General features: G+C 42.0%; 2 protein-coding genes across 9 annotated transcripts; both read left to right on the top strand.

Annotated features, from left to right (window-relative positions):
- Nucleotides 1-92: 92 nt before the first annotated feature.
- Nucleotides 93-3,604, top strand: nup35 (nucleoporin 35). The gene is made up of 9 exons (XM_069680790.1): nt 93-369; nt 1,187-1,342; nt 1,428-1,555; nt 1,678-1,729; nt 2,263-2,371; nt 2,454-2,523; nt 2,876-3,004; nt 3,089-3,223; nt 3,321-3,604. Exons 1-9 carry the CDS (start codon nt 357-359, stop codon nt 3,396-3,398), a joined length of 870 nt encoding a protein of 289 aa, XP_069536891.1. The 5' UTR covers nt 93-356; the 3' UTR covers nt 3,399-3,604.
- A 2,749-nt stretch (nt 3,605-6,353) lies between these two features.
- On the top strand, nt 6,354-23,185 carry LOC138608236 (ATP-dependent RNA helicase DDX3X-like). 8 transcript variants are annotated; one of them, XM_069680767.1, is made up of 20 exons: nt 6,354-6,656; nt 7,757-7,808; nt 8,143-8,190; nt 8,937-8,996; nt 12,054-12,161; nt 12,550-12,685; nt 13,194-13,298; nt 13,390-13,489; nt 13,589-13,724; nt 13,868-13,965; nt 14,046-14,144; nt 14,230-14,390; nt 14,489-14,633; nt 15,270-15,414; nt 15,728-15,778; nt 17,485-17,666; nt 17,804-17,921; nt 18,020-18,173; nt 19,678-19,799; nt 20,144-23,185. In XM_069680767.1, the coding sequence occupies exons 1-20, from the start codon at nt 6,612-6,614 to the stop codon at nt 20,224-20,226; spliced, it is 2,148 nt and encodes a 715-aa protein (XP_069536868.1). In that variant the 5' UTR covers nt 6,354-6,611; the 3' UTR covers nt 20,227-23,185. The 8 variants fall into 8 exon arrangements, with proteins under 8 accessions (XP_069536868.1, XP_069536865.1, XP_069536871.1 ...); XM_069680764.1 differs by having other exon boundaries at nt 12,054-12,227; XM_069680770.1 differs by lacking the exon at nt 8,937-8,996.
- Nucleotides 23,186-23,602: the final 417 nt, after the last annotated feature.

Here is a 23,602-nt window from a genome sequence, read left to right as displayed (position 1 = left end):
CAGTAAAGAACTGAACTTTTTTTTTTTACACTGACGCAATCTAAATGCGCCGGAAGTAACCCTGTCAGTTAGCTGCAGCGCTTCAGCTTCAGGCTTCAAGGCATCCTGTACCACCAGCTCCTCTGCGCTCCGCAAACAACCTGCAGCGGTCTGAGACATCCGATTTGAACCACTTAACTGTATCTAGATAGATTATATAAGTTATAATTTATCTCCATAAAGAAGACCTTCCCATTGCAGTTAGGTATAGTGATAAATCAGTTAGCTTTGCTAGCCACGTTAGCTAGCTCGCCATCACTTCGCCTGGCGTCACTTCCTACTTTTGAAAATCGCGGCCAGAGAGGACCGAAACAGAGATGGAGTTACAAGGTTGGCTAACTCAAGTCTTATGCATTCTTTAACTGTTCTTGTCCAAGTGTATCAATCATATTCTGCCATGACAAATCGTTAGCCATGAATAATAGTGATATTCTTTCTTTTTCTGTGTTTTTAAAGGGTAAACATGATAGGTCAATCAGCCGCTCATAAGGTTTTAAGTAGTTTAAGTAGTTTTTAACGTTTACGCAGATTGACAGGAAATCAATGAGAGGAGACATTTAACTGTAATGGATTCAAACAGCTGAAGTTGTATCTTGACTCCGTTCTGCAGTCTAGCTAAGACACAGCCATTATATAACTTTTACTAATACACTTGAATTAGAAACACGATAGCAAACGATCTGGAAGAGGACCCAGACCCGGTTTGTGTTATTCGATTTATTTAAACTTTCTTCTGTCAAATAAATCTCAGATGACCCTAAAAAATCCAAAAGAAAAGTATCTTTCAACGCAGAAATGTCGCTTCTGTTCATCAAGTTGTACATTTTCTTATTCTTAAAAGGTTGTAGCCAGAAGAGGCATATGTATACATATATTTTATTACTTGTGTGGTACAGCATGAGAAAGCAAATAATGCAAACAGCTTTGCTCACCATCTTAAGTTATCAGGCCTTTCTGTCCTGATAAGATAAGATGTATATTATCTCTCGTGGGAAAATTTCAGTGGAAAATTGGCCTTATACAGCTGTGTTAACTTCACACAGTACATAATTAAAAGACAGCTTAAAGTACACCACTGATGGCATTGATGGATGACAAATTGTCCCTAACCAGTTTAAACCAGTCTCTCTCTTTTCCTGTCTCACAGTGGGAAGTGAACCGATGACCCTGGGCTCTCCCACCTCCCCGAAGCCGACCTCTGGAGCTCAGTTCCTGCCCGGCTTCCTGATGGGCGACCTTCCTGCTCCAGTTACCCCGCAGCCACGCCCCTTCAGTCTTGTCTCGCCCCTTGTGGATAGCACAGGTAGGCACTGAGATCAGCAAGAAGACTCCATCTGCAGATCAGCTGATTGTTGTGTATTCTGTACATTGATTTGTGTGTCCTTCAGTCGGAGGAGGAGGCTCCGCACCGCAGCCTGTTGTCCCCACCCCCAAAGACAAGAGTGGAGCCCCACCTGTTCGCAGTATCCATGACGACCTTGTTACTGTAGCATCGCCACTTACCACACACAGGCAGGTTAGTACACAGAGAGGTGTGTCTGATTGATGGAAAGTTCTGATGTTTAGATCTGATGATAAAATGTGATCACAGGAACAAAAGTCAGAACTTTATTTAGTGTCTCCCTCTGTCTTTCTCAGTCGTTTCCAGTGATACAGTCTCCTCTGTCTGCACGCGGGGCCTCAACTCCAGGTAACATGTACTCACTGATACCATCAGTACTACAAATTCTACTGCTGATTTTCACAGACCTGCCAACCTGTATGCGTACCGCTAACAGAAACGCGTTTGAACATCAAAGTATGCAGGCTAAAGGCCGAAAGAAGCTGGTGCTGCCTTATAACTCTGACAAACTGGGCATTATTGAAGTCCAACAGCAAGAGGCATCAGCAATCTGTAAACGATGTAAACCTCAGCCTATGTACAAATAAACGTTTGCTAGCAAGAATAACTGGCAAATATAACATTTCCAAAATATATTTTGTGTCATGCTTTTTTATGCCCACACACATATACACATGATTAAAGCTGTCTTAATCATTCGGTGGTTCTCAAACACTCAAATGTTTGAGCTATAAGTTTACACTAGGTTAAAGGTTTAAGTTCCTTTGTTGGATAAATGTAAACTGGTACTTCTTCTATACTGCCATCAACTGTGTTTACCCCTGGCTGGCTGGCTGGCTGGCTGTGTCTTACCCTGCCTTTCTACCTGTCTCTGCCTCCAGGTGTGCAGCAGGTCTGTCTGTCTCCAGCTCAGGTGGATCCCTTCTACAGTCAGGGAGAGTCTCTGTCATCTGACGATCAGCTGGACCAGACCTGGGTCACTGTGTTTGGGTAATCATACTGCTAAATGTACTTCATAAACTTCTCTCCTGCTTATAAAACAGTTTATACATGATCTCTATGTGTGTGTTAGTTTTCCTCCAGCCTCGGCCTCCTACATCCTGCTGCAGTTTGCTCAATACGGAAACATCATCAAACACACGGTGAGGCACACACGAACACGTCATGTGACGATAGACAAGAACCTAACCCTTAAGAATCCGGAGCATCATGTAGCTTTGAGACATTTAAGTCGCCTTTGGTTAATGGGAGAAAAGGCAGATCCAAACATAGGTGAAATGTATCAGTGAAGGACTGCAGGTAAAGAAGCTGAGCAGATACATGCAGCTTTTCACACCTGGACTTTGGGTATCGACTGGCACTGAGTAATGATCCCTGTGTTACATTAATAAGCTGTACCCTCATTCTGTGGAAGAGACAGGTATAATTCCTGCATGTGAGGCTACATCGGCTCAGGTTTAATGTGAACTGATGGATGTATTGATTTCCTGACAGATGGCGTCTCCTGGTAACTGGATGCACCTTCAGTATCAGTCCAGGCTCCAGGCCAGGAAAGCTCTGTCTAAAGATGGGAAAGTGTTCGGAGACGCCATCATGGTGGGAGTGAAACCCTGCATAGACAAGGTCAGTTCCTGTTTTTACCCTCCTGCTCGTCTGATTGGTCCTCTGCGTCAGTTGGACATCTGAAGTTGTTTCTGTTTTTCTCAGAGTGTGATGGACAGCAGTATCGCCGTCTCTCCTCCTCTCTCCACCTCCTTCTCCTCCTCTGTTCTCCCCTCCACTCCTCGCTCCGCCATCAGACCGCTCAGCGCTGCATACAGGAGCTCTGGCAGCGACTACCAGGTGACCTCTGACCTCATGACTCATTCTTCGTCTGAAAATCTGAACTCTGCATTTGTTTGACTTTGTGTGTGTGTTGTGTGTGTGTTGTGTGTTTTAGGTGGTAGCAGACAGACAGACACCCAGGAAGGACGACAGTTTTGTTTCTAAGGCCATGGAGTACATGTTTGGCTGGTGACATCACACGAAGCATCATGGGATACCTGCAGCCTCGGAGGAGAGAGGGAAATAAATGGACAGATGGATGAACTGACTCACTACAGTGTGTGTGTGTGTTTGTTTGTGAGAGAGAATGAGTGTGTGGAGGATTTTTCTGTCTCTCTTCTTTTATAATCAGTATTTTTAATGTTTTTGTCTCAATAAAGATTTTCTGGTTTAAATTCAGTGAAGATGAGGATTCATTCAGAGGTGTTGTTCTCTCAGCAGCCACTCGGCGGTGCTGCTCACATCAACATCTTATTCAACACCATGTTCATTATTTTGCTGCTTTTACAGTCTCCACTCAGACCAGTGAAGCTCTTCTACACCAAACTAGGAAATACTTTCTTTATGGAGCTGGAGACGTCATGATGAAACAGGAAACTGAGACAGAATGCTCACACGTCTAACACTAAGAGACTAAAACACACTCAGGAGTGGAGCCTGAGTTTCCACGTTTTTGCTCAATTTAAAGAAATTGACATTTGGGAAAGTTGTCTTTGCTTTCTTCTGAGTTCAAACCCCTCCAATGCAGAAAGAATGGACACAGCCAGCCTGTCTCTGCACAAAGGTGACGACTCAAAATCTGCTCTACGACGCCTAAAGATTTCTGCATTGGTGTCATGTTTTTCTTTTGTTGTGTTTCCCTCTTCTGTCACTTTTTCTCCCACTCAAATATACATTTTTTAACTTTAAAATAGGGCTGATATTGTTGTGGAGAGTAACATGTGGGCCTATAAACAAACATGGTAGAGTTGGTGGAGGTGAAACTTTTAAAAAGTTGAAACAAAGAATGAGTATAAAGTATGAGGATGAGATGGTGGAATTAATAGCGTGAGAAGAAATCTGTCACTTAAATGACTTGATGTGCCCAAACAAAAGAACGTTTTAATCCTTCACAGCAACAGAGCGGCGAAGTTTTAAACAGCAGATGTTTGAGCCAAAAAGAAAATGCACTTATAAAATAACAAATACACCGTGCAGTGTTTGCTCTGGGGACTCTGCTGTCAGTGTGAAGTTTTATATTATGTTGTCCAGCAGATGGGGCCACACATCCAGCCGCTGTAACCTAAAGCAGTCTATTATGCTGACAGTGCAAAAGAAGTCCACAAACTTTACATTGTGCTGAAATCTGATCAGAAAAAAACAGACAGAAGAGCCACAAGGAGGAAAGTTCAAAAACAGATGTTTAATTTTAATCGAGTGTAACCGTTACAGATTTACACGTCACACCCACTCTCTCCGTTTGTATCAAGTTAAGCAACATTTTTTGAGTAGGCAGGAGCACCCTACCTGTTGAGAAATCCACTGCACGTCACCGATGACTAATGGATAATAATGACTTACCAGGTAGCTAATACACACGGACGTTCCTGCCAAACCTGTAAACAATCTGGATTTAGTAAAAACATTCAGAAGACTTTAAAGCAATGTGTAGGTTATTTTGCTCTCTCTATTAAACACTGTGACTTATCTCAGTTATGTAAAGTTAAATTACCAGACATCTTGGAGACACAGTAAAGGGGAGATTTCTTAGTCATGTCAGAAATCTCTCTCCAGCTGACCTCTCTCCAAGTAGCCAATTACTCCTGGTGTACCTGATCCCATGGACATATGGTCTCCTCTGCCCTTGCTCTGCTGCTGCAGCGTGCAGCGGGGGATAACTGACTGGATCAGGCCTCACAGGCTGCTCTGACTGTATGTGGAACAGACGGCTGAGAGGAAACAGAGAGGGGGGATGAGAGAGGAAGTGATGGGGGAGGATTTGGTTTAAGCTTATGTTTGACCTTCTTGACCTGAAGAAGGACAGTTGAAACCATTTTATAAGGGGGTCGTAAGCCATTTATGAACATCTCTGGGAACAATGTAAAACATTTGTCAGTAAAGAGAATATAGGCTTCTCTCATCAAGGCCTTTGTGCTTCAGTAGATTCAGCTACATGTCTTTGTTTCTGTGGTTATGGTCCTTTCCAGGTTTTTGTGGCCGGCATGGAAGTAACATCTTTCTGGATCAGTTTCTTTATATGTTTGCACCCTATTTAATGCACATTATTCTGTTTATCTAAGGAGGAATGGTTATTATGGGCCTTTTTGTCTGTCTGTCTGTCCTGGAGGAGGGATCAGAATCAGAATCAGCTTTATTGGGCTGGTATGCATACACATGTTAGGAATTTGACTCAATTTTACATTGCTCTACATGTACAAACACAGAATAGGACAAACTTGAAGATTAAACAGCAACAGCAAGTTCATCAAGGAAACATAAACATTTAACTGCTATAAATATATATTAAAATTACATAAAGAATACACATTAAAGTAAAAAGGTAATGACAAAAACACTTACTTGAAGACAGTCAGAAAATAGCACAATGGTGTAGATTGCAAAGGATGCTTCAATAAATATGACCATGTAAGTAATGTAACTGCTTGCTTTGTATACACCAGGTAGGTGGATAAAATAATACAGTATATACAGCGTGCATAGATTTATGATTGACAGTGATGAGATGTAAATGATTAAATCAGGGTTTATATTAAGAGAATGAATAATCCCATCTGAGATGTATAAAGATAAGTGATCACTTTAATACGTACTGATATAGGCCCCCGTTTATTAAATTTTAGAATGACAAATCCTCTTCCTGTCAAGAAATACTGGATACGTACTATCGTACTTCAGTTTAGGTTTCGCTTCTGGGTTTTAAAGACATATAATGCTAATGACGCAGTACTTGGGCAGGACGGAGGAACTCCAACCAACCGTAATGATTGGTTTCATGTGTCTCCAGCTGCTTTTTCTGCTGTTGGCCGTACCAATCCGAGATGAAGCCGAAATCTCGCGATATTTGTTCCACAGAACGCTGGCCTCGGGTTACAGAGACGATGATATCTCGCGCTACCTGAGCACTCGATGTCTCATTCCACCACGATCAAGCCTGCCGGGAGGGGGTTTCTATTCAGCAGCTCCACAGCAAGCATTTCATCTGGAAACTTGAACGGAATTTATATTTATAACTAACACCGTCGTTTTATTTATTTAAAGTAAACGTCATCGTCTAGATAAGTTTATATACGTAACTCAAGATCGTAATTTGTACAGAAAAGGAAGTCAACGTTACAGCATAGCCGGGCCGTGCTAACAAAGAAAATCCTTTCTCTTCAGAAATAATCCCCCACTTCTCTCTTTAGTTATGAGTCATGTGGTCGTTGATAATCCACACGGTCTAGATCAGCAGGTGAGTACTTTCAAACTCTTACTAATGTATTTTTTTCACCAAGAAATTTGGTAATTTTCCGTTACGCACATGTAGTTTCGACCGAGAAAAATGTTCATTAGCTAGCTCAATCGCTAGCATTGAGCTAAGCTAACGTTGCGGCTGCTAAAATGGAGGTTTGATGTCGCTGTGGAGAAGATTGTGATGGCGGAGCTCGTCGTTACGTTGTACCAGTTTACTAATTTATCAAACAATTTGGCTCCGTTTCCTTTTAAAATTAAGTAACAATAGTTTCATCACAACTGTGTTATTATGTTATACAACCTTATGTGAAATTGTATTTGAATTAATGGTAATTTTCAAGGTTAGCTAACATTAACGAACGTGCCGGTATCCTAAGCTAGCCCGGCTAACGCTCGGCCTTCTCAACCTGAAACGTGGCGCAGGAAAAAATGTTGGCACCGGTTTTGCGACCACTTATGTTTTTTGAAGCATAATGTTCGAGAGTAATGAAATTATTCGACCAGTATAACATTTGATAATGTGTTGAAGTTTTAATGAGGTAATATTTTGCATTTTTTCTACTATTACCTCATTTCTTAAAGCATTTTCCGGTTAGATTAGATGGTTGTTCCGTACCATGTCGGGAGTTCGATTAATCAAGCTACTTTCAATAAACAAAAGGCCATTGGTAGTGTTTTGAATTGTCTGGACTCAAACGGTGTAATCAAAAGTACTGTGTAGCTAAACATTGAAATTGTAAAGTTGCTTGCAGCATTAAACGAAACTGTCGTCGTATTTCACAGCATATTTGTTATGATATAGCCTTGTGTTCTATATATTGTAATTTGAAAAATGACATCACGCATTTGCTGGTCAGTAAACACAGAGTGTCCTTGCAAAGGCAGCTACGTGGTTTTCATTTAGTTTGTGCGTCTCATAAAAACAAATACTCATATTTCAATGTCTCACGTGTCCACTTTTCCCATTTTTACTGAAAATCTGTGAGGAGAACAAGCCATTTTCTTTTTAAATGGGTAGTTATAGACGATATAAACTTGGTTAATGTTCAGTTGATTTAGGAACTGATTATAATAAACATTTTTCCATTTTCTTTGTAGCTTGCTGCCCTAGACTTGAACTCTGCTGACGGACAAGGTGGAGGAACTGGCAGTAAGTATTTAATACTTTTTTTGGTCAATATAAAGATGGGTTACATTACAGTAAGTTTGGGCATTTTGCATTGAATATTATATTCAGTATAATATTTTCCCCCACTAGTGTCAGTCTTTAGTGGAGATAGCTGTATTTTTAGCTTGTTTATCTTTGAGGGAAAACCTGGTTTAGACTCTGGAACTTTAATGGAAGGTCTGTAGGCTGGTGATCTATTTTAAGTGATTTTCTTGTATGCATAGCTCTTCAGTTTGTTAACAATACCAATCTCAGTAAATGTGTGTTTAACTGTTCTGAAACTGGTCCATGACATGTTTCTGTTTTCTGCTCACAGGGCGTTACATTCCACCTCATTTGAGAAACAAAGATGCTTCTAAAAACGGTGAGTTTGATCTGCTGCTCGTCCTCTCAGCCACAGTCAGAACTTCCATACAGGTTTCATGTGTGGTGTTCTTACTGCTAGAACCCATCAGAGCATGGTAAAAGCAAGCACAATTGAGAAAAAATGTGGAGGCAAGATTTGTCTCAACACATATGTTCACCAGTCAAGACAAGATCATTGGTTCATGCCACATGAATGTTGAGGTCTAATATTTACTTGTGCACAGAATGAGGAGAGAGCCACGTCAAATCGGTTTTCTGCGTCTGTGCATGAAAGCTTATTTTGGCATGTAGGGCAAGTGGTTCTGTAAAATGGCTTTGGCCTGGGACTTCCACCCCAGACTGCTCATAAGGAAGAAAAACTGGGCCAATTTTTAAAACTTTTAAATTCAAATTAACATTTTTAGCAACATGTAATCTTTTCTCAAGTGTTTCTTGTCTCACATGTGAACAAGAGGAGTGCTAGCTGTTGACTGCTCTGATAAAGGTTAATGTGGATGGTGGGTGGGTTTTATAAATATTGACTTCTCTAGAAGTTTAACATGTTTTTGAAGCCAGGATAGTTTTTATTCGTTTTTTTTCATGCCTTTGTTTAGCCTCTTAAAGGCTTTAAATAAAGACACACATGCCTGGCATATACAGTCAGATAATTTCATATTTTTCAGACAATAAACATTTTGGAACCATGATACTGTGTCATTGCACACTTGACGTTTTTTCTCGTTTTACTGTTTTCTTGTTCCACAGCAGGAAATGCTTATTCCGCTGCTAGACAGTGCGGTTATACAGTGGCACCAGTAAATCTCTGTAAGTCCCTTCTGTCTGCTTTCGCTGAGGGCAATCTGCATTTTCAGATGCATGAAATAGCCATTTTTCACACAGCAGCAAAGGGGGAGAGGGTTGAGTTAGAGCTATACACTTCACAGATAATTCAAGAGTTAATTCTCTGCTGGGATGCTCGAGGTCCATTGGGAATTGTGAAAGCTAAATTTTGCCATTTAGGCCTTTTGGTTTAAGCAAAAGCTTGTTGAATTAATGCTTCACTTAATTTTACAATTTTATTGAGTTTAATTTAAATGAAAATGTATTAGATTTGTTAAATCTACATTTTTCCACTGTATATTCAGCCCATATTTCACCTGCAATGTCCCCATAGTTCCCTCTAAACCGTGCCCACAACCCTGGCAGGCAGAGTGTCAGCAAAGACAAAGCAATAACTATACTTCAGGATGGGATGACTGTACGATTGGTAACTATTAGTGTCAAGTCAAGCCCAACACTCATACTGCATGAGCCAGTAATTATGGGAGAGTCTTTTTATAGCCTGCTTCCCTACCTTTGCTCAGGTTACCCAAGACTGGCCTCTCAAGAGCTTGCCTTTTACCATGCCTACAGTGGGGGTTGGCGAAACAGATGTGGTATACCTTGACTCTACCTGCATGCCATGCCATCAACTTGTTGGCAGAGTTTCTTAGTGTATTTAGCTGAACACCGGGGCATAATCAACGTGCCCTTGCTTTGTCATGGTCACTTGAAAAAGCAGCAGAAATCTGGGCCTAACACAGCGTTTGTCAAAGCTTGCAAGTGAAGTTGCTCATGATGCATGGTGATGGTGCCTCTGCACTGCATCACTAGTGTGACTGTCTTACTAATAACCACAAGATCAGCAGTCAAAGGCTTTCCTAAGACCCCTTTTCAACGCGTTGTCTGACAATCAAACCCTTTAACATGTTAGTCGTGAAATCAAAGCAGGGATTTATTTTGCAAGGCAGGGTTACAGCTTTACACTGCTGCATTGACAAATAATTTGAGCTCATTATTAATCACAAGTTCTCCCTTTAAGTTCTTTATATGCCATGTAGCTTTTAATGTGGCATGCTGTTGAGCAGTACTAAGAGGGATTATAGAACAGAGTGCTACAATCCTTAGTGCATGCTAGCTTTTGTTCCAGGAGATTTCTTTGATTAGTCACTTGTATTTGGTGTGAATTTGAAAGACTGAAATCTCCATGTGCACTCGGCGGTGGAACAGAAACCTGCACATGATTAAACACTGCTGACTTGTGTTTGACTTAAAAAGGGATGCTAGTTATCGGGTCTTCTCTTTGGCCGGTCGTTTGCAAACAGATTTTAAGGCACATGATGATGAACCAGCAGACCGTCCAAGCTAATTTGTAACCTAACAGCAGCAGCTTTTTTTGGATATAAAAGTCAAAGGACTCTCCGAGACTTTGAAGTTGTGCAGGCTCAGCTACGATCTCTAGAATATTCCGTCAATTTGCTCTTGGGACGTAGTGTGACTGACTTCTTGGCACGACCAGAAAAGGCTAAGGGGTATATTGACACTCGCCTGTAATATGTAAGACTGCTAGGGGACTTTTCTCCCTTTCCAAGCTGTGTTAGATTCCCTGAATCACTTGTAGCTCACATTCGGTGGTTTGAAATATCAAACGTGTACACACCAACCTTAAAAGAAGGCAGGTGTAGATTTTAAATATATGTGCCTCTCATTTTAAGCTGCATTGAGTAATTGATATAAATTAGATATTTTGATAATTGAGCAATAGGAACAAGTAATATGGAAGAAAGTCAATTCTTTGCTTATTAAAATGGATGTTTTCTGGTTAAAAGTAAATCTTTGGGCTGTATTTTGACCTGTTGAAAGAGCTGTTTTGTCGATTATAGAGAAGAAGACATATTTCTTAACAGTTTTTTTTTTTTACATGTATAAGGAGTGAACCATGTGTCCATCTTAGCATTGTTGTGGTACTTGTAGAAGTTCTTGTTCTGATTTGGTTTCGAGTGCTCACGTGTCTTTTTTGTCTGACTGGCTACGTCCAATTACAAATCCTGAGGTGTGTTTTTGCGTTTCTTAATAAATAAGATTCTCTTAATGACCACTAAAGTAATGCTAACATCTCTTTAACCTTCTAACTCAAGGGTAAAAATGTATAAAATTATTCATCAGCTTTCATTCATATTTGATTACAATGCAGCTGCATCTGAGAGGTCTTAAAATCCTCACGAATCTGACCAAACTGCATATGACAGCCAGGGTACTATTATGGGCCTGTAAAGAAAATACTTGTGTATGGCCTGATTATAATTACACAGATGTCGGGAACAGAAAACTTGTGGCATCCTTTACTTGTCTGGATTTGTAGATTGGTGTGTGCGCGCCTGTGTGAAGCATTACAAGGCCTTCCCTTATGCTAACTTGATGGAAGCTTTTACCCGTCGGCCCTCAGGTGTAAGTTTGGATCCCACCAGATCTAGATTCAGCCCCTTATGCTGAACAAATTCTGACTAATCAGAGTCTGGATCTGCCCCTTGATGCTAGTGTGGCATAGCCCCGCTCTGTGTGGCAGTGCTAACTGACCGCCCCTCCCCCACCAGCCTCAGCCTGCACAAATAACAGTGTGGCCAACGGTGGGAATGATGACACAGCCAGTGAGCACAGCTGGGCAGACCGTTGTGGTAAATGTCCAACACAGTAGATGTCATCCTACGCGAACAACAAAGCCGGTCTTTAAAAGTCAGGGGAGGATATTTATTAGACCAAAAACAAAGATTTGGGTAGTGCTTTAGTGTAGAACTTGCTTTGCATTTTTGCCATATGACATATCACCGTGTGGCACAAATTTAGCTTTTTTTAAACTTAACATTATGCAAACTTTAAGCCCAGGTTGTAGTGTACTTGCATCCCACCTGACAGATAATCAGGTCTAAAAGTAGATCAGCACTTAAGGAGAGATTGGTGGCTGGTTAGATCTGTCAGCACAGGCAGATGTTTAACATGTGCTTCATTATTTTCACCCACACAAGCCTCTAATCAGGTTTCTGTTTGCTTTATCTTCTAATGAAGATTCACCCGGATGGGATGGCGGACGCAGCAATGGATTTGTGAATGGGTACCATGACAACCGCACAAACGGGGGCTTTGGAGGCCGAGGACCCCCTCGCAATGATAGAGGTGGGCGAGGCGCCTACCGTGGTAACAGGGGTGGAGGCTCGTTTAATCAACCATTACAGAATGCAGGTGGGGAAATCCTGTCGTTCTTTAAAACTTACAAATATAGATGTAGAATGATGACAGAGTAGTTTAAGACAAAATCTCAGCCCTCCCCCCACCCTTGTTTATATCAGAATTAGGTTCTCTGCATATGCATACTGGCTTTGCAGTCAATCAGATTTAACTTTAGATGTTCTTTTAAGATTACATTAAAGATAACTATACTCACTTAAAGGAAAAGACTGTTCCAAGTATTTAAGAACGCGACGCCCTCTGATGTCTGATGGCTGATTTCCAAGAACAATCTCTCGAGCACATCACTGACGAGCTCTTTATCGCTACTCCACAGGATTTGGCAATTATGACAACAAAGATGGCAACTGGGGAGGACCTCCGAGGGATGCAGCCTACAACAGCTTTGGTGGACGCTCTGATCGATCCAAGACCGGCTTTTACAATGACCGCGGGGCAGGATCAAGGGGAAGGTGTGTGTGAAATGTCAATTTAATAATATGCTATCCCTTAATTTTTATGGGTCTCTAAAGTTTGTGTCTACATATGATCATAATACAATAACATTTAGGAGAATGTTTCTTCATCACTTTGTCAGAGAAGTTGTGTCATAGAGGAGTACGGACACGAGAAAAAATAGTATAACAGAATCTTTATCTTTAAAAATTACTCAAGGATTCATATGTGATCAATATTGAATACCTCGAGTTAATGTAGTCAATTATTTGTTTTCATAAGGACAGAAGATTTAAAGAAGGATAATGATACATGATCATGCTTTAACTAGCGAGAAACTGCTGAAACATTACAGGTGATAATTACACAAGTATAAAAAGACGTAAGCACATAATGCAACATGTTAAATGTAGTTTTTCACAGCGAGTTAAGCAGTACTTGCTGCAGTTCTTTGGCACACAACAGAAGACGTGTCTGCATACTTTAAAGCACTCCAAGCTTGAACACTCTGTGTGCATGTTGCAGGTATGAGCGTGGGGGCTTTGCTGGTGGAGGAAACACTCGCTGGGTGGAGGATGTCAGAGAAGAGGACTGGTCCAAGCCCACTGCTCCCAACGAGCGCCTGGAACAGTAAGACAGATTTCTGCTTATAACCAACAAAACGAACATTAATCTTTTTATCTGCATTTAACCTCAATGTCTGAAACCGTCTTCTTTATAGTGAGCTTTTCTCTGCAAGCAACACCGGGATAAACTTTGAGAAATATGACGATATTCCCGTGGAGGCCACTGGAAGCAACTGCCCTCCACACATCGAGAGTGTAAGTCTGTCCATATTGAATGGAGAAAAATGTCACTTCACAGGTAGATACAGATGCAACAGTTTCTGACACTGATGGTATTTGCACTTTGTTTTTTAGTTCCATGATGTGGACATGGGGGAGATCGTCATGGGGAACATCACCCTGAGTCGCTACACTCGCCCCACCCCCGTGCAGAAGCATGCTATCCCCATCATCAAGACCAAGAGAGACCTGATGGCGTGTGCCCAGACTGGTCAGTATTTATCCATATTTTCATCAGCCCTTTTCTGGCAAAAGAAATTAAAATGATGTTTAAAAAATGAAAACGAAGGGTGGTCGACGTTAGTCTAAAAATACACAAAATAATGACAAAGTACTTAAACTCCTGTGTTTCAGGCTCCGGTAAGACGGCTGCCTTCCTGCTGCCAGTGCTGAGTCAGATCTACACCGACGGGCCAGGAGAGGCTCTGCAGGCCGCCAAGAACAATGGACAGGTACTGGAGAAAAAAATGAACAAAATAAACACCCTGCAGCCGTTTGACTTGTTCTGATCGACTCTTTCTTTCATCTTTAGGAGAATGGAAGGTATGGCCGCCGTAAGCAGTACCCCCTCTCTCTGGTCCTGGCTCCAACCAGAGAACTGGCTCTGCAGATCTACGATGAAGCCAGAAAGGTGAGCTCAGAGAGAACTCCTCAAGCTGAAACTGAAGCAGCGTTTGCCTGATTATTAAATCTGAATTGTTTCCGTTTCTTCCTAGTTTGCCTACCGCTCCCGTGTGCGTCCCTGCGTGGTATACGGCGGTGCTGATATCGGTCAGCAGATCAGGGAGTTGGAGAGAGGCTGTCACCTGCTGGTGGCCACACCTGGACGTCTGGTTGATATGATGGAAAGGGGCAAGATCGGGCTGGACTATTGCAAGTCAGTATAGCACAGAGACCCTTTTGAGTACTTTCAATGGAAAGGAATTTTATTCATTTGTATTTTGTAATTAAACATAATAAAATGTGTCTCTGCAGCTACCTGGTCCTGGACGAGGCTGACCGCATGTTGGACATGGGTTTCGAGCCACAGATCAGACGCATTGTTGAGCAGGACACAATGCCTCCTAAAGGAATCCGTCAGACCATGATGTTCAGCGCTACCTTCCCCAAGGAGATCCAGGTAAGTTGGTCAGTCAGTGGGTGGGAGTGTAAGAATGCACGTTTTTGCTTTACTGTACTGATTTAAACTCTTTATTGAATACATGACATTCAGAGATTCATGGTTGTGGTTAAACTGCTTGATGACAGTGTTGGACCTCACATTCATTTTCTGAACCTTGTTTTGCTAGCGTAAGCACAAAGGACGCAGGCCTATGAAATATGCGAGTCAGTATATTGCCTAACATACAGTATTGCAATATAATGAATCATAAACCCTGGGTGGTGAGGAGTACTTTATTGCCTCATTCAGGGCTGTTGTGTTTTTGTGATGTTTGCCACCAGGGATTTAAGGAGCAGCTAACTGTAAGAAGTAGTTTTGTGGAGGCAGCTAAGTCCTTGAGTTGTAATTGTTTATAGAAGAATAACATGGGAGTTGGGCAGCGACACTTGTTTCTCGACGCCGTAGTTGAGTACACAAAAGGGCAGCTGTGTGTCTAGCTGTAGTCTTGTAAACACTGAACCTGCAACATACCAAGTCTCGTGAAAAAAATAGTCTTTGGCTAAAATGTGGTTAGACGTGAGAGGGTGTCGGACTTTAGAAGGCTACAAATGTGATGAATATCTGTGTACTTGTATTTTGGAATTGTTTGAGTAGATCCTGGCTCGTGACTTCCTGGAGGACTACATTTTCCTGGCAGTGGGACGTGTTGGTTCCACCTCAGAAAACATCACCCAGAAGGTGGTCTGGGTGGAGGAGACAGACAAGAGGTCCTTCCTCCTTGATCTGCTCAATGCCACAGGTGAGGAACGCATGTTCAATTCAAGACCCTTTCCTCCTTCCCATGAAGGTCACATTGGACTCTAACCCATCATCCTGTGTTTGTCAGTCTGCCCCATATCAAGCTAATATTGACTTTGCTACATCTCTGCTAACAAATGTTGTTCATTATAGCCAGACCTGTCAGTGAAAGATAAAATATCAAAACACTCATGCAGCCTGAAGCTGGCACTGAGAGCCATGTGTAAGGGGTTTGCTTCTCATGATGATCTAAAGCTGTGATTTCTGTGTGCTGAGTAGCCTCACATTTACTGGCCGGTTTGGTTTTATCTTAGTTATTCCCAGTGAGGTTCAGGAAAATGTGACAGAGGCCCCAGAGAAGCCTGGTAAGTATGAACGTATACCATAACTTCACTCTGACCCACAAGCCAGAAACATCACATCCCACAGCTCATCCTGTCCCTCCGCTCCCCGGCTGACATGCTGCCTCAGTTCTGTTTGTTTTTCATTTTTTATAAGAGCTTGTAGGACCTTCAATCATATATTCTTCTCAATGAAAGACAGTCAGTTGTAAAATCCCTCTCCACTCAAAAGGGAGTCCATTTTACCACAGCTTTATCAGCACAGGCGCTCAGGTCAGCTGGCTCAATGCGGCCATGTTGGCTAATTGTCATAGAACGAGCTCTCTGTTTCCATGAGTCAGGTTGTTGCTGTTAAATCTGTCACAGCCATCTGTTAGAACAGTGAAAAGAGGGGCTTAAACTACATGATTAGAAACAATTGTGAAGCAAAAACAATGAAACCGTGAGCCTTCTCTGGCTTTTACCACTAAATTGTGGACATGTCAGTAGGCTCACTGTTTTTAGTAACACCAGTTTCCCCCCAAAGAAGACGCTTGCTTTTGAGCAGTTTACATGGTAACTGGTGCAGCTGCTACTATAAAAAGCTAATTGTGTAATTAATGTCATGGACAGCCCTGCTAAAGCACGCACTTAACTGTTTTCAACTGAGGTAAAGAGGCTTGGGCTGGTCAGCTGCAAAGCGTCCTGTAACAGTTTAAAAGTCCAGACAAGCCAAACGGTGAATGACTTTGGTCCCCTGGAGAGGATGGAGCTTTGATGGATGTATATTTTACCTCCAGTGCTTTAGCAAAACCGTTGGCTAACAGGGTTAGCTGTGGCCTCTCCCTCCCATCACCCCTCAACCATTTTTATGAAGTCAAGCTTTTATTCTGGTAGCCATTAATGCCAAACATTGGATTGTTACCTGTACCAGCTTTTGAATTGTTAAACTATCCTGAGCTGATGCCGATGACTGATCCACACATATTTAACTATCTGCTTCAATAGACCAAAGTCTGGTCCTTCCTTTAATGTCACTTCGTCTCAGCCGATTTGAAACTGTGCACTGCAAGAACTTTAAATGAAATGCAAGTGCTTGTAAACAAAGTCTGTTCTGCCTCCTGTGTTTCAGATGACACAAACTCGGTGAGCTCTGACAGTAAAATGTTTATTCTCCCGTCTTATTAGAAAGAAGCGGGGTGCAAAACATTCAGCCTTGAGCTTATTTATGGCCAGTGCAGTTTACTGTTAGCCGGGGGCAAACAGTCACTGTAATCTATGTTCATATCAATAATCGAGGTTCGTACATGTAACTGTTACGAACCAGAAGCATTGTGCCCGAGAAGGGTTAGGCTTAGACTTCAGATACATATGAAATCAATAACTAAGTTCATATAGATACAAATAAAGTTTAAACAAAAGTAACTTGTTCAGTCATCTTCAGGACTGTGTGCTGAAACTGAGCTTAGTCTAATTAATGGTTGTCAGTGAATGTAAAGCTTTTTATGCAACCCCTGTCTCCATTTCTCAGTTGTCATTTTGGTTATTGATTTCTTCTTTTACTTCATGATCCTGCAGTTGCTGCCTTTTTTTTAGTGCAACAGTTTTCAGTTCCTGATCCCATCTTTTAGTTGAGAATCCACCCATAGTTTCTTCCCCTTTATCAATGATTCATTTTCTTTTTCCCCTCCTTTCATGCTCTTCTTTCATCCTGCTCTCCTCCCTCTTATCCCCTCTTCTTAATCTCGCAGGCAAAGACTCATTGACTCTGGTGTTTGTGGAAACCAAGAAAGGAGCAGACGCACTGGAGGACTTCTTGTATCACGAGGGTTATGCCTGCACCAGCATCCACGGAGACAGATCCCAGAGGGACAGAGAGGAGGCTCTGCACCAGTTCAGGTCCGGGCGCTGCCCCATCCTGGTGGCTACAGCTGTAAGTCTCTCTTACCCTGTTTTCATCCACTTGAGATGTCGTGTGTTTAATTTTTTGTTTATTGGGGTTTGAGCAACGTAGGAACATATGTACCACTGGACAAAATAAAATGTTTAAAACTATTTAAACTTCTCCAGGTGGCTGCTCGAGGTCTGGACATCTCCAATGTGAAGCACGTTATTAACTTTGATTTGCCCAGTGACATTGAGGAATACGTTCACCGTATCGGCCGTACGGGACGTGTGGGCAACCTGGGTACGAACTATCTTTTTAAAAACAACTTTGATGCTTGTCATGTAAATGCATTAAATGAATGTCTCCGTATAATTTTACTGTTGCTCTGTTTTGTGCAGGTCTGGCCACGTCGTTCTTTAACGACAAAAACAGCAACATAACCAAAGATTTGCTGGACATTTTGGTGGAGGCCAAGCAGGAGGTTCCCTCCTGGCTTGAAAGCCTGGCCTACGAGCACCAGCACAAGAGCAGCAGCCGCGGACGCTCCAAGAGGTAAACAGCGTTTTTAAACATGCACACAATCAGGTGTGAGTCATTGGACATGCTGAGCGCCTCAGTGGCATCTTTATCAACATCTGGACAACGATATTGATTTGCATTAGAGATGTCAACTCTCGTTCACTTCAGTGACCCGGATCTTCGGATCTCGTTCAGCTGAACGATTCGTTCATTACATTCGTTCACCAGGTCGTTCAGTGACATTTCCGGTTTACCCGTAACTCACTCTCACTCGTTCACGAACAATACGGCTCCCATTGCATTACTGGTCTTCTTGTTCAATCATCACAAAATAACAGTTACTTGGCCCAACTATATTAAAAAGAAAATATTATATTTATATAAAAATAAACATTCATGTGTTATCTCATCTTGTTGTTGTGTCAGTTTATTTTTGAGCTGTTGTAATATCGTTTCTAGTATTGTACTTTACTTTATTTCTTTATTTCAGACACATACGTCCATATCTGTACAAAACACAATACATAAAATAAAATACGAAGACTACAACTTCATTGTGCGATCAGTTCATCATAGTTTATAACGCAGCGCGGGGAGAACACAGACGTTTAATAACGTGGACCTGTGTTCAGATCTGTCTGTCAACAGAGACTGCAGTCCGCTGTGTACTACATATATTTTACACAGAGCTGTAGATGATCAGGCTTTATGATCAAACTTTTATATCTCGTCATCACTTCAGTCCGCGATGACCCGCTCCCCCCCTCCCTCTGTGCAGATGCTCTCTCCCTCTCAGCGCTGCGAGTCTGCATCACCGTTTTTATGATATGTTGTTTTTAAAGTTTAACGGAGGTGAATGAGGCTCCTTATATATTCACAGGGCCTGATGATGTAATATATTTAATCAGAGTCTGAGTCTGTGAATTGACTTGTATGTACAGATGCACCTAATCAGGTCGCTTCGTTCAGTGAACGAGAGAGAGAGAGAGACATTCGGTCAAGCGATACGTTCAGTCACTGTCACTCGTTCATGAACGATGATACGTTCAGTCGTTCTCCTAACCAATGATGGTGATTTGATACATTAGATGTGATACAAACAGCCCTCCTCTGAAACGCAATTGGCTCGTGCTAACATCAATCAGTCTGGTTTCCTAAAAGAAGAAGTGGGGAGCCAAGTGAACGAAAGGAACGACTTTGATGCTTGAAAGTGAACGGATCATTCCGTTCACTGAAAAGATTCGTTCTTTTTGAACGAATCGTTCAGGACCGAAACATCTCTAATTTGCATGCAGTAAAACAATTAATCAGTGTGCTCTTAAGAATGCTTGTTTTAACGTTACCTTATGCTGTGAGAGTTCCATAAAATAAACAAGAATAGACAAAGTGTGTGTTTTTTTTGTTAAGTCAGTTGCTGTTACGAGTCTGTCAGCAAGTTGTGTGGGCATGTTGCCCACTCGGTCATTGCTGTGTGTAGCAGCCATTACAGAGAACTGCACCATAACGTCTTGCTAACAACCATTCTTCTCTCGTCCAGGTTCTCTGGTGGATTCGGAGCCAGAGATTACCGTCAGACGTCTGGTGGTGCTGGAAGCTTCGGCGGCAACCGTGGAGGACGCAACACTGGAGGCCACGGAGGAAACCGCGGCTTTGGTGGAGGTGAGGAAACATTCACCCGGACGTTCACCTATGTTTCACTTAAATGTTAAACAGTTGCAAACTTTTTCTTTTGGCACAAAAACTGCACTTATTTATTGTGTACGATTACTGCAAACCTTATGTCTGATGGAAAAACATGGTAATAAAAATCAAGTGAGAAAAATAAGTGCCACTTTTTAAACACTAGTGTCCTAGCGACAGTCTTAGAAACAGTTTAGCTGCATGCTTCATATTGTTTTCATAGAGTCGAGTCTGTAAGCGTGTACACACATTAGTTTCAGGGATGTAACTTAAAATAATTGTCTCCTGCTCGGTTGACTGACCTCTGACCTCGCCTTCCACAGGTGGCTTCGGTAACTTTTACAGCAACGACGGCTACGGAGGAAACTACAGCCACTCTGGTAGTGTGGATTGGTGGGGCAACTAGTCACCATAGGAACAGGGTGCCATGCCAACCCAGCCCAATGGAAACCACATGTTAACTTAAGCCAGACCATACCAAACCCTCCCTGTGTAGCTTCACTGACACACAGTACATTACCAACCCTGGTTCTCTGCCATTCGCTTCTCTCTCAAAGGAAGTGCAGCACGACGCAAAGGAAAGTCACCAGCACGTGCAAACGCACCGAGAGCGCAGAGATCGCACACCTCAGAGTGAGCATGGATGCTGACATGCATAGTCCGATAGCAACTTCGGACTTTCATTGTTCAAAGTATTTTTGTTCTTTTTGTGGAAAAAACCCAATCGAATAACCTGAGGATCATTTGTATGTTAATGTACTGTGCCTTTGGAATTTAAACAGGAAATCTATGTTTTCATTTCACCAGATGAACATGGCCAAGAGCTCAAAAATTTGATTTTACTATTATTTTGTTTGGTGAAAATATTAGGAAGGTAACTAAGCTTGGACTTACTCAAACCTTGGCAAACACTGGGGTATTGTGGCTCTGAGCCATGATTCCATTTGAACTTCAAATTTATCGCAGGAACATCATGTAGCCTTTTCTATAGTGGAACAGCTAATGGAGCCAATACTCCGTCTAATCAAACTGGGCCACTCTGTGAAGCAACTGTATTTGAATCCTTCGGGACAGTTACATTTGTGTTTCTTTTTCTTTTTTTGCTCACTCTATCCTGGACAGGCTCCTTTTAACGGGTGTGACAGTCATTCCTATCGTAATCTTAACAAACACAGAAGTCATTAAAGCTCAGTGCCGACTCACGCTGAGGTTTAAACCAGAATAATCACTGCTGGAAACTTGTTACTCCACATTTTTCAATTGACTCGACAGTGTTACGGCAGCTAGTATGCTACCAAGTGCTAGCTACACTAAGTGGGCGGTGTTTTTTGTTTCTTTTTACTTGAGACATTTTTGGTGCAGGTGTGTGCAAAATTGAAAAACTGACTTCTTCAGTTTTTCGATTTTTGAATTGTTTCTCTACAAATATGTATCAAAACAAAAAATGCCTGCCATCTTGAAAGTGAAGTTCAAAATGGCTGCATAAAGGACCACAGCATCGGGGGGGCACAGCGTGGTGTTAGTGTTTACCGACTCGACCGGCAGCCATGAGGCCCAGATGGTATTCTACGCTTGCAAGTGTTTTGTTTTTTGGTCAAGGAAGGAAAGACGAGAACTGAGTCGCAGGCTTAACTTAATTACAAAACGTTTTCTCTTTTCAAGCTGCGTTGGAGGCATGGTTCATCTTAACTAAGAGACAGGCATTCTGATGATCACTGAGGTTTAAACAGCGGCGAGCAGAGTGCACAGCAGCACTCCCAATACTCGGGTTAGGGGGGGGGTAGCAGGCGTGGGGCGCAGACTTCAGTGCACCGCCGTCGTCAGCAGCTTTGGCTTCACCATCGCTGCGTAGTCTAACTGTGGAGGTGGCCAAAGATCAGGGAGGGAGGGGGGAGGATGTCCACCTCTTTACGGGACATTATAGTACTGTCAGGTCCTCTGGGAGCTCATCTGCTCCGACGTTTCTAAAAACCCAGAGCAGGCTTTTCCTCTCAAAGAGGAGCAGCCATCGAGAGGAGGAGAGACGGGGCGTTGTCACCCCAATTTTCTCATCGGGTGTGTTGTGCCTTGAAACCTTTTTTGTTTTTTAAGAAATTGAACTAAAGCGGATGCACTGACAGTGTTGAGAACTTGAGATTGAATGGTGCTACTTGATTTAGGTGTGTAGGCCCTTGTACGTCGTGCCCATCAAGTTTTACAAAAAGTTCTTTTATTGCACATCTAGAGTTTTATATAGATGTCTTGGATATGTGTCCTTAAGCTTCCAAATATTGTGTGTGAGGAGATTGTTGAAAAACGCAGCTTGTTTACAAAGGGGAAGGGTTCTCAACGTTTAAACCAGGATTTATTTGGGACCAGGGGATTTAGCAGTCGGGGGAATTTAGCCATTTGCACAGATTTCTAGATTCTACTTTTGCTGCTAGTTTTGTGTAATTTATTAAGCATTTTTGACAAATATTTATTTTTGTAAGCCTCAAAGTGATTCTTTGAAAGTTTCAGAAACTTGACCAAAAGACAGTACAAAAAACACTGGCACTTGAATGTTGAATGTCACCTGTATGCGTGAAATTTATATATTTCGGGGTAGTGTGAGCTTTTTAATGTTTAAGATACATTGGACTCAGTCAATAATATCCACAGCTGTTTCAGGCCTCCTCAGGGCCGGTCATCTCTATTAGATTATGATAATTGGTCGACAAAATTTGAAATGGAATTGAACAAACATGCCAAGGTTTGGAATATAGCTGTCAAAAGAGCAAATAAATTTCCTAAGCATATCAGTGCAGAAGTGTTCAGATTCTCCAATTGTGTGCATTATTGATTCTTTACTCTAATTTGACCTGATGATTATTTTTCTCCAGTGAATGTCTGGCACATGGCAATCCTTAAAGAAACAAACATGTGGTTTATTCTCATTGTTGTATTTGCATATATGACCCTCCGGTGTTCTCTGTGGGCGTGGAGCAGGTCAGCTGTTGGAAACGTTCAGGATCAACGGGAGGTTCTGCGCACGTTGAACCCAAGACTCGTTCCACTTCCTGCAGAGAACCCCGGAGCTCTTTAGACGTAGAATTTGCTTTCTGTATTAGCTTATAGGCTACTGCACTGCATGGGAAATACTCAGCTGTGCAATTGTATGATTTTACCAAAATAAAATGTTTGAATGCAAAAGTATCTGGAAAAATCAAGCATGTTTCATGATGACTTGTTTACTGTAGTTGTGCAGAGAAGACCTGTAGCAAGCAGCCTGTGGACGCCTCGTGTGGATACGAGGCGGACGGGCGGCAAAAATTCAATTTGGTATTGTAGATTGGATGGGCTTCATTTCTTTTGAGAAAATATAAAGATTTCATTTGTAAATTCAACTGAGTCAGTGCTTTTATTCTCCACGACGTGTTTCAGGTACACTTCAGGTACAACCAAGGAAGGACGGCTCTCAGCAACACAACATGGTCATTTTAAACTTGTGTGAAAACACAAAGAGCTCAGACGTGAGACGCTAAGACAACGGCCGAGTCAGGCCCATAATACTGACATTACACTTCACACCTTTTTGTTTTAAGTTTGGAAGATACAGATTTAAAAAGACGACAAATTAAAAATGACAAACGGTGAGAAAACTTTACAACATGAACTAGGAATAAACAGATTTATCAGCAGTAGGGAGGAAGGTCAAGGTGCAGTGCCCTGACTGAGTCGTATATCCCAGTTTATTGCATACTGTATGAAACACTTTGCACCACAGGGCGTCTCTTGGCCTGTATTGTTTATTGGAGCCAGAA

The sequence above is a fragment of the Semicossyphus pulcher genome, unplaced genomic scaffold, assembly GCF_022749685.1.
Source record: "Semicossyphus pulcher isolate SPU_LCO1_2020_fin unplaced genomic scaffold, fSemPul1.0.p SCAF_41, whole genome shotgun sequence".
Classification (NCBI taxonomy): Eukaryota; Metazoa; Chordata; class Actinopteri; order Labriformes; family Labridae; genus Semicossyphus; species Semicossyphus pulcher.
Note: the sequence above shows the minus strand (reverse complement) of the source record. Positions and strands in the feature narration are given on the sequence as shown.